At 41.9% G+C, this 13105-nt stretch overlaps 2 protein-coding genes across 2 annotated transcripts; both read right to left on the bottom strand.

Moving 5' to 3' along the window:
- Positions 1 to 6159: 6159 nt before the first annotated feature.
- Positions 6160 to 12873, bottom strand: LOC112230160 (histone H2B). The gene is made up of 2 exons (XM_024396350.1): positions 12736 to 12873; positions 6160 to 6396 (listed from the first exon to the last, which is right to left on the bottom strand). The coding sequence occupies exons 1-2, from the start codon at positions 12871 to 12873 to the stop codon at positions 6160 to 6162; spliced, it is 375 nt and encodes a 124-aa protein (XP_024252118.1).
- LOC112230059 (histone H4-like) lies at positions 6581 to 6911 on the bottom strand. The gene is given in 2 exon segments (XM_024396273.1): positions 6581 to 6772; positions 6774 to 6911. Coding segments are annotated over 2 exon segments (330 nt in total).
- Positions 12874 to 13105: the final 232 nt, after the last annotated feature.

The raw sequence follows: 13105 nt of genomic DNA, 5'->3' as shown, positions 1-13105 counted from the left end.
CTTTTGTCTTCTGCTTCCCTTCCTCCTGTTGAGCATGAAAAACCCAGCAGCGTTGCAGTTCTTGACACACTCAAACCGGTGCACCTGGCACCTACTACCATACCCCGTTCAAAGGCACTTAAATCCTTTGTCTTGGCCGTTCATCCTCTGAATGGCACACATACATAATCCATGTCTCAGTTGTCTCAAGGCTTAAAAATCCTTCTTTAACCTGCCTCCTCCCCTTCATATACACTGATTAAAGTGGATTTAACAAGTTACATCAATAAAGGATCATATCTTTCACCTGGATTCAACTGGTCAGTCTGTCATGGAAAGCAGGTGTTCCTAATGGTTTGTACACTCAGTGTATGTTCAAAAAGACAAAACAGCCTGTTTTTGGTCTTAGTCAGAACAGCTAATTAAATATGATTTATTCGCATTCCCAGCAATGCTTTAGTACCACGATTTACATTTAAGTGGATCATAGCACAGTAATGATTTATCCTACAGAAAGACAGAATCCCAGAGCATACAAGTCATCAGGTCCAATCATATTACAGGACTCAATACAGCAAATCCAATTCTATTTCACATTTCCCTTTTGTGGACAGAGTTCCCAGATGTACAAATGACGGTTTGGGTGTACATCTCCAGTTGCTGTATCTCTGGTTTAGGTGAACAGTTGTTTAGATTAGACTGGTGGTCAGACTTTCTCACCTTTTAAACATTAGCAAATGATTGACAGCCAGGAGAGAAGTGACAGGCTTTGGTTTACATGACAGTTTATCTCAGGTTCATGCTGCCCAACTGTTCCAAAGGGAATTATCAAAAAGTAAACTTTTTTTTTTTTAAATTTATAATTTCCTTTACATAACAAATCACACGAAGTATGTGAGGCCTGGTTTCAAACACTATATAAGTTAAATCCTTTGAAATACCTGAGCTTGCCTAGTGCAGCATTGAATACCACGTCATACCTTGTCCATAGACCGCCTACAGGGTAAGTAATTTAATATTTCATTTTGTCATTTGGATTAATTATCACTTTAAATACATTTTTACTCATATGAGCACTTCAGGCCCTTGCCTATGAAAAGCCAAAAGGTTTGAAGATCACCCATCACATCCGATATACAGAATGTTTTGGATGGTAGGGCCAAGCTAAATTTGTCACAGTGTGATTGCAGAAGTTGATTCATAGTGACATCAGGAGTTGATTCATAGGGACATGGCAGTATAAGCAGAATCACCCTGCAAAATGCCATCTGTTATGTGCCCACCAGGAGATAGAGAAGGTTAAAAGCCACAGAATGTCACCCCTCACAACCTGCCAACACATTGATTTTCTGTCAGAATGACTGTAATCCCGGGCAACCATACTGTCACAATGCATATGATGTATGCATTTGTAGACCAACTTAGGAAATGTAGAATGGTTACATTATCCATAATGCTCATTGACCAGACATTCCAAATGACCATGGCAATTATTCATCACTGTAACGGTCTGAGTGTAGTGGGTGAGGAGTCAGGCGCAGGAAGCAGAGAGTTCAGGGGAGTGCTATTTTAATGCACTGAGAAACAGCGAACATAAGCCAACCCTCACGAAAACACAGGGTGTAATGAACAAACAAATGCCCCAAACAGGGGGCCTTAAACTGTCCAGAAAAAACCCACAAAATGGGAAAACCCAAAACCCATAGACGTGCACACAAGTACACCAAACAGACGGTCACAATAATTAATCCCGCACAAGGAACCCTGCGGGCCGGCTGACTAATAAAGCCTTACTACTAACTACCTAACTCAAAACAGGTGCACTCAATAAACACATAAGGGGGGAAATAATCAGTGGCAGCTAGTAGGCCTGCGACGACGACCGCCGAGCGCCACCCGAACGGGAAGGGGAGTGTCCTTCGGTCGGAGTCGTGACAATCACAATAGTAAACCGTGGCAATTTTGCATCACAATAGTAATTATATTTATATTGTGTAAGGCAGACTAGTAAGTTTTGCCATCATTTTTTAAGTTAAGCAATTCAAGACAGTTCAGGAGTCATAGGTGGGATCATGGGATCATTAATCTTTACTGACCTGGTCGCAGAGACTTTTATGGTCACACAAAGTGCCACCTGTAAATTCAAAATGAGTAGCTTAATTATTTTTATTAAATTAAAGGGGAATTCCACTCTTACATATTTTCAAGCATTTTTTTTTTAGACGGATTATACATTACAAGGGGCTACAGCGGTTAAAGAGGAGAGAAAGTTGGATTGAACCTCGCTCTATGGTGAGAAAGTTGGATTGAACCTCGCTCTATGGTGAGAAAGTTGGATTGAACCTTGCTCTATGGTGAGAAAGTTGGAAGTCGTATATTTGTTGAGTTTACCACTCAGCCACAGCTCAGCACTGCCAATAAACATTTTCGGAACCAAGTACTTTTTCAATATTGCACACACAAGGTGACATTTTGCGTGCACAATTGGCAGCGAGCACCATAATCATAACATTTTAAATAAACGGGATGTTGCGAATAGCTTTTTAGCAGCATGAATTTGTGCTTTGTGATGGTGGCAGTCCACAAAGATGAAATTGCATTGAATCAATCAGGTCCATTGATTTAGTGCCCATAGAGTGGGGTGAAGCTAGTGTATTTTAATAAATCATGAATGTAAACTCAACTGTAATTGAAGTACAGAAAACGTTTGATTTGTTCATCAAGCAGCTTATTGGTGGATTCATGGCCGTGGGGAGGTGGTTGTGGCATATTTTTATGCTGTGCCATCATGGCGCACATTGCTTCTCTAAGCAAGCTCTGGCTCAGCCGTAATTATTCTCCTGAGACAAATCTCCACATTTCCTGAAACTGATGGTGAGGGTGTCTCTTCTTTGCACTGTTATCACAGTCCATCATTGTCAACCACAGGGTTTCATAACCAGATCCAAACAGCAAATTTAACTCTCAGGATCGATTGTTTGATCATGTGCACCTACTTCCATTTTATTACGCATTGATATTATCCCCCAAAACAACGTCTTTCTTGCGAGATATGATACAGTCTGCATTCCATAGTATTTTGAGCTTTATGTAGCCATCATTCTACCCTGTCTGGTAATTCCTTCAGAAGAGGTAATCTCACAACTCCAGTGGATTCACTAGGCACACTTTATGATGCTGCTCTAGGATTTGTAACCAACACTTACCCATCTCTGTACCTTATAGCAGTTGGCAGAATGGCCATTCTTAAAGGAATTACAGCCTGAATTTAAAAAAAGGATTAAATGTACATTTTGTTTGTCACTGGCCTACACACGAATGGTTCAATTACATTTCCATAATGTCAAAGTGGAATTATATTTTTAGACATTTTTGCAAATTAACAAATAAAGAAAAGCTGAAGTGTCATGAGTCAACAAGTATTCAAGCCCTTTGCTATGGTAAGCCTAAATAAGTTCAGGATTCAAAATGTGCTTTCAAGAAGTCACATAATATGTTGCATGGACTCACTCTGTGTGGAACAATAGTGTTTAACATAATTTTCGAAATGACTACCTCATCTCTGTACCCCACACATACAATTGTCTGTAAGGTCCCTCAGTCGAACATTGAATTTCAAACACAGATTCAACCAAAGATCAGGGAGGTCTTCCAATGCCTCGCAAAGAACGGCGGATGGGTAACAAAAAAAAGCAGACATTGAATATCCCTTTGAGCATAGTGAAGTTATTCACTACACTTTGGATGGTGTATCAAAAAACCCAGTCACTACTGTTGATGAATTGATACAGGAGACCAAGTTGAAACACTGGACAAGGTGGATCAGGTATAGTAAAGGCAGTTTATTTTTGTAGTGTATAGATATCTGGCAAAGCGTGCACGGACTCTTGTTCGTCTAGTTCATAGGGAACCTTCAGAAAAGAGCCCCGATACATTGTGTACAGTCATTTTATTCATGGGCCTGACGTAGGTAGATTCTGGTAGATCAGGCCTCTGGTAGGTTGCTGGTAGTTGATTGGCAGTTCCCTCCAGACTGGTGTCGGCATCCCATTGGCAGTTGGAACCCATCCCCAGGAGAGGGAATGAGTGTGTGTATGTGTGTGCGTTCTTGTCTTGGCAAGTCAAGTCTGTGTGTCCTCGCAGTGAGTGTGTGTAATGTGTGTGCGTTCTTATCTTGGTGTCCTCGCAATGAGTGTGTGTATGTGTGTGCGTCCCTGTCTTCACAAGTCAAGTCTGTGTGTCCTCGCAGTGAGTGTGTGTAATGTGTGTGCGTTCTTATCTTGGTGTCCTCACAATGAGTGTGTGGATGTGTGTGCGTTCTTGCAGTCCTGGGATGTTGTGGCCGAACTGACGGCTAGCACCTGTGGCTAGGATGTATCCTGTTTTGACAGTGTTGTGGATGATTTAAGTGAATGTGTGTGTGAGAGATATCCTGTATGAGGCCTAACATGTTTTACTGTGAAAATACGTTGCTATGTGTTGTCTCAGTTATAGCAATGCAATAGCAGTAAGCTGGTCATTTGCATACGAAATAGCACATCATATATATATATATATATATATATATATATATATATATATATATATATATATATATATATATATATATATATATATACATATATACATATACATATATATATACATACAGTTGAAGTCGGAAGTTTACATACACTTAGGAGTCATTAAAACTAGTTTTTCAACCACTCCACAAATTTCTTGTTAACAAACTATAGTTTTGGCAATCTACTTTGTGCATGACGCAAATCATTTTTCCAACAATTTTTTACAGAGAGATTATTTCACCTAAAATTCACTGTTTCACAATTTCCAGTGGGTCAGAAATTTACATACACCAAGTTGACTGTACCTTTAACCAGCTTGGAAAATTCCAGAAAATGATGTCATGACTTTAGAAGCTTCTGATAGGCTAATTGACATCATTTGAGTCAATTGGAGGTTTACCTGTGGATGCATTTCAGGCCTTCAAACTCAGTGCCTCTTGGCTTGACATCATGTGAAAATCAAAAGGATTCAGTAAAAAAAATTGTAGACCTCCAAAAGTCTGGATCATCCTTGGGAGGAATTTCCAAATGCCTGAAGGTACCACGTTCATCTGTACAAACAATAGTATGCAAGTATAAACTCCATGGGACCACACAGCCATCATACCGCTCAGGGAGGAGACGCGTTCTGTCTCCTAGAGATGAACGTACTTTGCTGCGAAAAGTGCAAATCAATCCCAGAACAACAGCAAAAGACGTTGTGAAGATGCTGGAGGAAACAGGTGCAAAAGTTTCTGTATCCACAGTAAAACGAGTCCTATATCGACAGAACCTGAAAGGCCGCTCAGCAAGGAAGAAGCCACTATTCCAAAACTGCCATAAAAAAGCCAGACTACGGTTTGCAACTGCAAAAAGATCCAAAAAGATTGTACTTTTTGGAGAAATATCCTCTGGTCTGATGAAACAAAAATAGAACTGTTTGGTGATAATGACCATTGTTGTGTTTGGAGGAAAAAGAGGGTGGCAGCATCATGTTGTGGGGTGCTTTGCTGCAGGAGGGACTGGTGCACTTCACAAAATATATGGCATCATGAGGAAAGAAAATTATGTGGATATATTGAAGCAACATCTCAAGACCTCAATCAAAAAGTTAATGCTTGGTCGCAAATGGGTCTTCCAAATGGACAATGACCCCAAGCATGCTCCCAAAGTTGTGGATAAATGGCTTAAGGACAACAAAGTCAAGGTATTGGAGTGGCCACCACTCTATCCGTCTCCTACTTATTCAGGAAGTCACCTCAAACAACGGCCATTTCGGCCCTGTCTTCACCCTTTGCCATTTCACATTCCACTCACTTATTCCACTATAGACGGCCTTCAACTGGAATGGAGGCCAACCCTGTTTGTCATGTCCTTCAGAGAAACGTCTGTTGCTATCTTACATTCGGCAGACAAAGACAGCACGCAAAACCCCTACACTTGAAACGGAAAAGGATACAAAGCAGCCACTCTCCAACTCGGCCCACAGCACCGGCCCACAATGGAACAGTCCTACAATGGACACAGCCTACCTACATACACATTCATTCGGTCGCAATGGAATTGCTTTTTTACAGACAGGGTGGGTGGCTCTTAAAAGAGCCTTAGGGTTAGTATAGCAGTCCAAATGCACTGCTTACTTGGAGCTGGTGTACTTGGTTATGGCCTTGCTGCCCTCAGACACTGCGTGCTTGGCCAGCTCACCAGGGAGCAGCAGGCGCATGGCGGTCTGGATCTCCCTGGAGGTGATGGTAGAACGCTTGTTGTAGTGGGCACACCGAGAGGACTCTCCGGCGATACGCTCAAAAATGTTGTTCACTAACGAGTTCATGATTCCCATGGCCTTGGCGGAGATGCCAGTGTCGGAGTGGACCTGCTTAATACTTCCTGTCCACTCGGAGTGGCTCATGCTTTCCTACCAAATAGCATACCTAAACAATATTCCAATAACATACCAACCACTATATGGAATTGGCCCTTTTGAAGAGGATGTGGGTGGCTCTTAAAAGAGGCCTTTGGGTTCAAGTCGGGATGTCGAAGTTCCGAAAACAGTGCGTTTAACCGTACAGGGTGCATCCCTGGCGTTTCAGAGCGTAGACCACATCCATGGCTGTAAAGGTCTTCCTCTTGGCATGCTCGGTGTAGGTGATGGCATCACGGATCACGTTCTTCAGGAACACCTTCAGGACAAGGCGGGTCTCCTCATAGATCAGACCGGAGATACGCTTCACACCGATAGCAGGCTTGGTTGATTCCATGGATCTTTTTACAGAGAACTTTGCGGTGACACTTGGCACCTCCTTTTCCAAGTTCCTTGCCACCTTTGCCTCTTTGCCTCTTTGACTCTTTCAGGCATAGATTCGTTGCTCTATTTTCCTTTCCCGACATGAATTTACTGTACTTAAAACCAACTTTATTACAATTACAGCTCATAGCTGTATGGGGGGAAAGGGAGGGGGGTGAATGAATGCATCCACATATATACACACATTTTTATTTTTATTATGCAAATGTATTTAGCATTTTTTGTATTTTATTTTTGCTCTTTTTATGTTGGAAGGAAAATAAACTATGTGTAATTAAAGTCAGTCTTGCATGATTATGTTTTAGATGGGGGATATTTTAGGTCAATTTCAGCATTATGTACACGGGTGTGTCTGTGGCCCATTTGGCCTATCCGACAGCTTCCTTCAATGATGGATTATGAGTGGCTCTGTTGATGAACTTCTGGCCAATGATTGACTGTCTATTGTTGATTGATGTGAGTCCGGATATGCTGTGAATGTAGTGATTGCTGATGTATCTTGGTAGTCTGTAAGCCATTTCTATTTCCATGTTTCGGGTTTATCTGTAGCCAATTCATCTGCTATGGTGAAGCTGTTATCCAGGCTGGTATCCAAAGAGAGATCAGATGTAGTTGATAGACTTTCATCACTGTCTGAGGTGAAGCTCCATATTTTCTTCCACACAGCGTTTTTAAGTGGTTTAGTCTTTTTTCGTCCCTCTCTCTCTATGTTCGCTATATGGGTTGTCCAGTGCATGTTCTTCTGGAAGTTGACTCCAAGGAATTTTGCTTCTTTTTCTATTTTCATTGTTTCTCCGTAAAGTCTGGGATCTATGGGTTTCCTGTTGTTTTTGCTGGTGCTTATTTTAAAGAGGACACATTGAGTCTTTTGTGGGTTCAGTTTTACTCAGCACATGTTAAACCATGTCTCAATCTTTTCAATAGGCTGCTGGAGTTTTTTTGCAGCAAATTGAGGACATTTGGAGCTGGACCAGTAGCAAAGGTCATCGGCAAACTGTGAGACTTGGCCTATGTGGGTAACAAATGTCTGATATGTATAGTAGAAAAAGTAGTGGGCTTAGGAATGCCCCCTGGGTGTGGGGGGGGTATTGCTGTGGAGACCTTCACTTTAATTGTACGGTTGTGGGGTTGTGGAGAAAGTGATAATATTTCTGATGGAGAGTGGTAGTTTGTGATTGGCGTCTGCAAGCCGGTAACACAACCCATTGTGCCACATCTTATCAAATGCTTTTTCTATATCAAAGAAAATCGCCCAGGGTAGTTCCGAAGGATGTATCAGACCACCACAAAAACAACTCCCACCACATATCCTCAGTCTCATCAAGCAGAAGAGAAAGGTCCAGAGAGATTTTATAAGAACAAGAGCACCAAACTTGAAAACAGAAGTCAATTGGTTTCAGAATCATATCAGATATCAACTCACCCTCCACAAATAGAAACAGAGGACTGCCTTTTATCACTAGCTAGATACAGACACCAACCCCTGGATCTTCTGGCAAAAAAATCCAAGCAATTAAAGGAAACAACCAATATTATCATACCTGTGCTAAAGTCTCAAGACCAATTAATTGAAGACAACAAAACAAAAGCTATATTATTTAGAAACCACCTACAAAATGTTAATTCTCGTCCCAATTAATCCCTCTATAACAAATGGAAAAACATTGTCAACAGAGAAATATAGAAAACAGTATATACTTCAAATCTGACACCAGTAGACCATCCCCTCACCCTCTCTGTTACTATTGAAGAAATAAAGACTCATCTGAAAAAAAAGAAAAACAAAGCATCTGGGGAAGACAACATTGACAGCACACACAAGCAAGCACCTGATGAATACCTGCACCTCCTTTCTAACCTCTTCACCACATATCTCATGGATGGCCATTTTCCCCTACCTTGGAAATCTGCAGTTGTCACAATGAGTCACAAACCTGGTAAAGACCCACACAACGTCACAAGTCAAAGACCAATCAGCCTCCACAGTCATGTTGGGAAGCTGTTTGGGGGAGTACTCACCCAAAGACTGAGGAGCCACACTGAGGAAATTGGTCTTTAACTTTAAGTTTAACTTCACAGGCCATGGAAGGCACACTAACTACATACTGAACTAGTATGACTCACCCCACGTTGAAACCCTCTAATAGAGATAGGCCTAAAGAACTCAAAGAGGTCCCAAGTAGAGAGGAGGTGACTCTCCCACACACAAAATAACAACAAATCACACACCAAACATCCATTGGAAAAAATGCCCACTTTTTCATAAATGGATTCTTCATCTTTCCATACACGGGACACCGTCAAATCCAAATGCCGAAGATCTAGGCTACAGGGAAACAAATACACATGGGATGCCCTAAAGGCAAAGGGGCCCCATCATGTCACCTTGTGGAAGGCCATGTCATCTTGCAGCGGTAGTATATTACCTGTCATTAATAACATCATTCTTCTTATTTCTTCCCTAGACAGGATCCAGCCTGACAGTCAGGGGGCCAAGAGGACCTGAGGTGCCGATAGGAGGGGTGGTGATACCTCTGTAAGCTGAAACGCAGTAAAACATTCCTCAGACACCCACCCACCTACACAATGAACAGATGGTTTACCTATCCATACAGAGGTGATAGGGCTGTGCAAAAATTGTATTGTACGTTTCTTTGCTAACCAATAACAAAGTGTCTTATTATTGGTGTGATGTTGCTCATTTCTGGCCCAGGTGACACTATGCCCACAAGAGTGCCCCAGATGTAGCATAAAACGACGGCCACAGAAGGAGGGCCCATCTCATCTGTTCATTTCAAAAGGGACAAATGGGGCGGACCCATTGATGCCATAAGGGTCCAAGAGCACATACTGGCACTTTATCATTCAGTGCAGTCTAACATCTCAGATGTGACTAGCTTTAATCTAGCAAATTATTGTTGCCATACTGGTCTCTTACCTGTACTTACTGGCTGCCAGTCCTTGGTTTAGTAATATATAAATAAATACAATATAAATAAATGAATAGTACATAGTACATCTAGGAACAGAGTTAGCTTTTTAGGATAAGGGCTGACAACGTTTTGACTAGGTGGGCTACAGCTAGTGTCATGAAGTGACTTTTCCTTAGCAGGTTAGGATAATTATGTTAAGGTTATGAAAAGGGTTAGGGTTACCGAAAATGTCACTTCTGGTCGTAGCTGTACTCCATCTAGTCACAATCAACGTACAAGTCATCACACAGAGAGCAGACTTGAAGCACAACTGCACTGTCTGGAAGACTGCACCGGGACTGAATTGGAATCCCTCCAACAGCACACTAGCTACATTCCACTTTATGGTGTCACAGTCAGCCCCTCGGAACACTGACCCCCAACATTCTCAAACACCTTGGATACCAAAGCCAAACATTCTCGAATCACTCAGATGCCCAAATCAACTAGGGTGAAGGCTGCCATGAATTGGATGCTGAAAAGCAAACCTCCTTCACAGAGCAAGATCATAGGACTGGGAGTGAATAATACTCTGTCTGCAGAGGTGTTTGGGGCCTTGTGTTGAACAGCAGGTGAGTCTTTCACTAGTTCCCCTCAACTGCTTGCAATCCCCTATTCTCAACAGCCTTGCTCTTCGCTAGGCTAGAGTGCAGATACTTCACATGTACAGTACAAAAACAAATGACAGAGGGCCTGTTACCACACCCTATAGCCTAGAAAATCTACTTTGTCTACAGTGACATTGCTTGTAAGTGGCCTACAGTATAATGGATAGCTCCCCAACTAGGACATGAAGTGGAAATGGAAGATGGACACACACTGAGGAAAACTCCTACCAACATCAAATCTAATCCAATCACCCATCAAATCAAATCCTATTTGCCACATACACGTGTTTAGCAGATGTTATTGCGGGTGTAGTGAAATGCTTGTGTTTCTAGCTCCAACAGTGCAGTAATGTCTAACAAGTAATATCTAACAATTTCACAACAACACACACAAGACGCATCAATCTAACAAAGGCAATGGAATTACAATGTATGCATGTATGGGCGAGCAACGTCAGAGCGGCATAGACTAAGATACAGTACAATAGAGTAGAATACAGTATATACATATGACATGAGTAATGCAAAATATGGAAACATTATTCAAGTGACTGCTGTTCCATTATGAGTGGCTAGTGGTTGCCGAGAAGAAGAAAAAACACACCTTAGTGGAACCCACGTGGCAAGACAGGAAGGAAGACATGCAGAGGGACTAATGAAGAGGACATGAAGAAGACAGGAATTATCTCGAATGAAATGAAGAAAGGGGCTCAGAACAGGGTTCAGCCGAGATGCACTGTTCACACCCTCGGCCTAATTTAGGAGCTCAAAGGAATAAGTAAACTCATGTAGGGAGAGATCTCACCGCCACCTACTGGACCAGAAGACATGTGGCCAACACTGCTTAAAATCATTAGGAGCTATAAGGAGTCAGACAACTAACTGGTCAGTCAAGTCATGTAGGGAGGGATTTCATTGCCATCTGCTGGATCAGAAGTCATATTGCCAACACGGGCCTTAAATGCATTAGGAGCTATAAGGAATAGGTCTACTCATCATTCAAGCCACGGAGGGAGGCATTTGAGCACCACCTGCTGGATCTGAAGTACTATTCACAATGGCCACAGAGAGCCATCATTGCTCAACTGGTGCCATTTCCTCAAGTATGTTGTTAAAAAACAAAAAACAGCAACAACAGATCATCAAATAGGCAGTGCTTTCAAAACTCCAAACACATTTTCAAGTAGAGTACACCAAATCATAGTTACTTTTTCACCCAACTTAATCAGTGTTTCATCTACAAATACATGCTGCACATTGCAATACATGTTTTTATGAAGTCATTGCTTTCCACAATGCAATGCTCACATTACTTTTGATATGATATTCTATTTAATTTGTTAAAATGTATTTCACTATTACTTAATCTGACTGCTCTGAAATCAGAATCACTTAACCGTTTGGTGTTGACCTGCACATTTTCAGCTGGTTTTTGTCTACTGCAGATTTGGAACACTACATCATGACAATGTATGTTTGTGAAGTATAAAATGAGGGTCACTTCAAATGGTACTACTTGATTAAAAATGGATTGCAACTGTTCTCTCTAACCGAGAGCATTATTTTTCTGTACGCTCTACTACTGGTATATAGATTGTAAAAAAACAACAACGTTTGAGATGCCATTACATTATATATCCTGTATAACTTCTTCTCGAGGACTATATATTACATCAATGCACCTCCACAATCGTTTTGATGCAGTGACTTAAAAAGTGGAGATGCCACAGATGACCAGGGAAAGTGGAGGAAATAAAGTGGTTTCTGTGAGAATTACAGGGGGGAGGGGGCTTATATAGATACTGGAGCCTATTGGATGAGGTGTGTACTGAACTGTGCCTATAGTGTGTCAAAATTCCCTCAAACGGGAAATAGCCCTTGCCAACTGGGCAGAGGCGGTGGCCATTTCAGCGCCACGGTTACTATGAGAATATTTAGTTCCTTATGAAGTCTATGCAGCAACCAGGACGCACCTGCAATGTTGATAGCAATTCTTGTCATTTGTCAAGTAATAATTTGACCGTCGTTGCTGCTGCTTTTGTACTGTTTAATAAGAGCTGTTTTGCAAACTGTTGATGTTTAAATCAACGGATTCCTGCTGTCCTAATACCTTTTCTGTTAAGGGAACTCTGATCTAGCAAAATCCATAAGTAAAATGTGAACCTTTGTGATTGGGTCTAAATGTATTTATAAAGCCCTTCTTACATCAGCTGATGTCACAAAGTGCTGTACAGAATTCAGAATTCATGTCAAATAACATGGATAAGAGTTCATTCAACTTATATGATTCCCATGGCCTTGGAGGAGATGCTGGTGTCAGGGTGAACCTGCTTCAGGACTTTGTACATGTAAATGGCGTAGCTCTCCTTCCTGGACTTTCGGTACTTCTTGCCACACTTCCCTGCGGTCTTGGTGACATCTTTCTTGAAGCCCTTCTTGGGCGCGGACTTTGCTGGCTCGGACATGATGTTGATGTCTCGTTGCTTCTCAGAAACAAATGAGGGGTGGAGGGCGCTTACCTGTCTTATGAAAAGGAAGCTAAGCATATTCAGCTGCCATGGACACACCCCTGCTTTCTCATCCCTGCCATTTGCCCAGTGGAGCTCTTGCGCTCAAAAGAGTCTTCCACTCAGAGGCGGGCTTCCCGAACAAAGACAAATGTGTGGGATGCCTTCCCCTCCCCTCCCCCTTCCCTCA

The sequence above is a fragment of the Oncorhynchus tshawytscha genome, linkage group LG32, assembly GCF_018296145.1.
Source record: "Oncorhynchus tshawytscha isolate Ot180627B linkage group LG32, Otsh_v2.0, whole genome shotgun sequence".
NCBI lineage: Eukaryota > Metazoa > Chordata > Actinopteri > Salmoniformes > Salmonidae > Oncorhynchus > Oncorhynchus tshawytscha.
This window is presented reverse-complemented; position numbering and strand designations above follow the sequence as displayed.

Excerpts from the sequence above, each read along its gene's own strand:
- LOC112230160 (XM_024396350.1), bottom strand. The coding sequence starts at position 12,873 with ATGTCCGAGCCAGCAAAGTCCGCGCCCAAGAAGGGCTTCAAGAAAGAT. Across the intron at positions 6,397-12,735 it reads TGTACAAAGTCCTGAAGCAG|GTCCACTCCGACACTGGCAT; the intron begins GTTCACCCTGAC and ends AGTATTAAGCAG.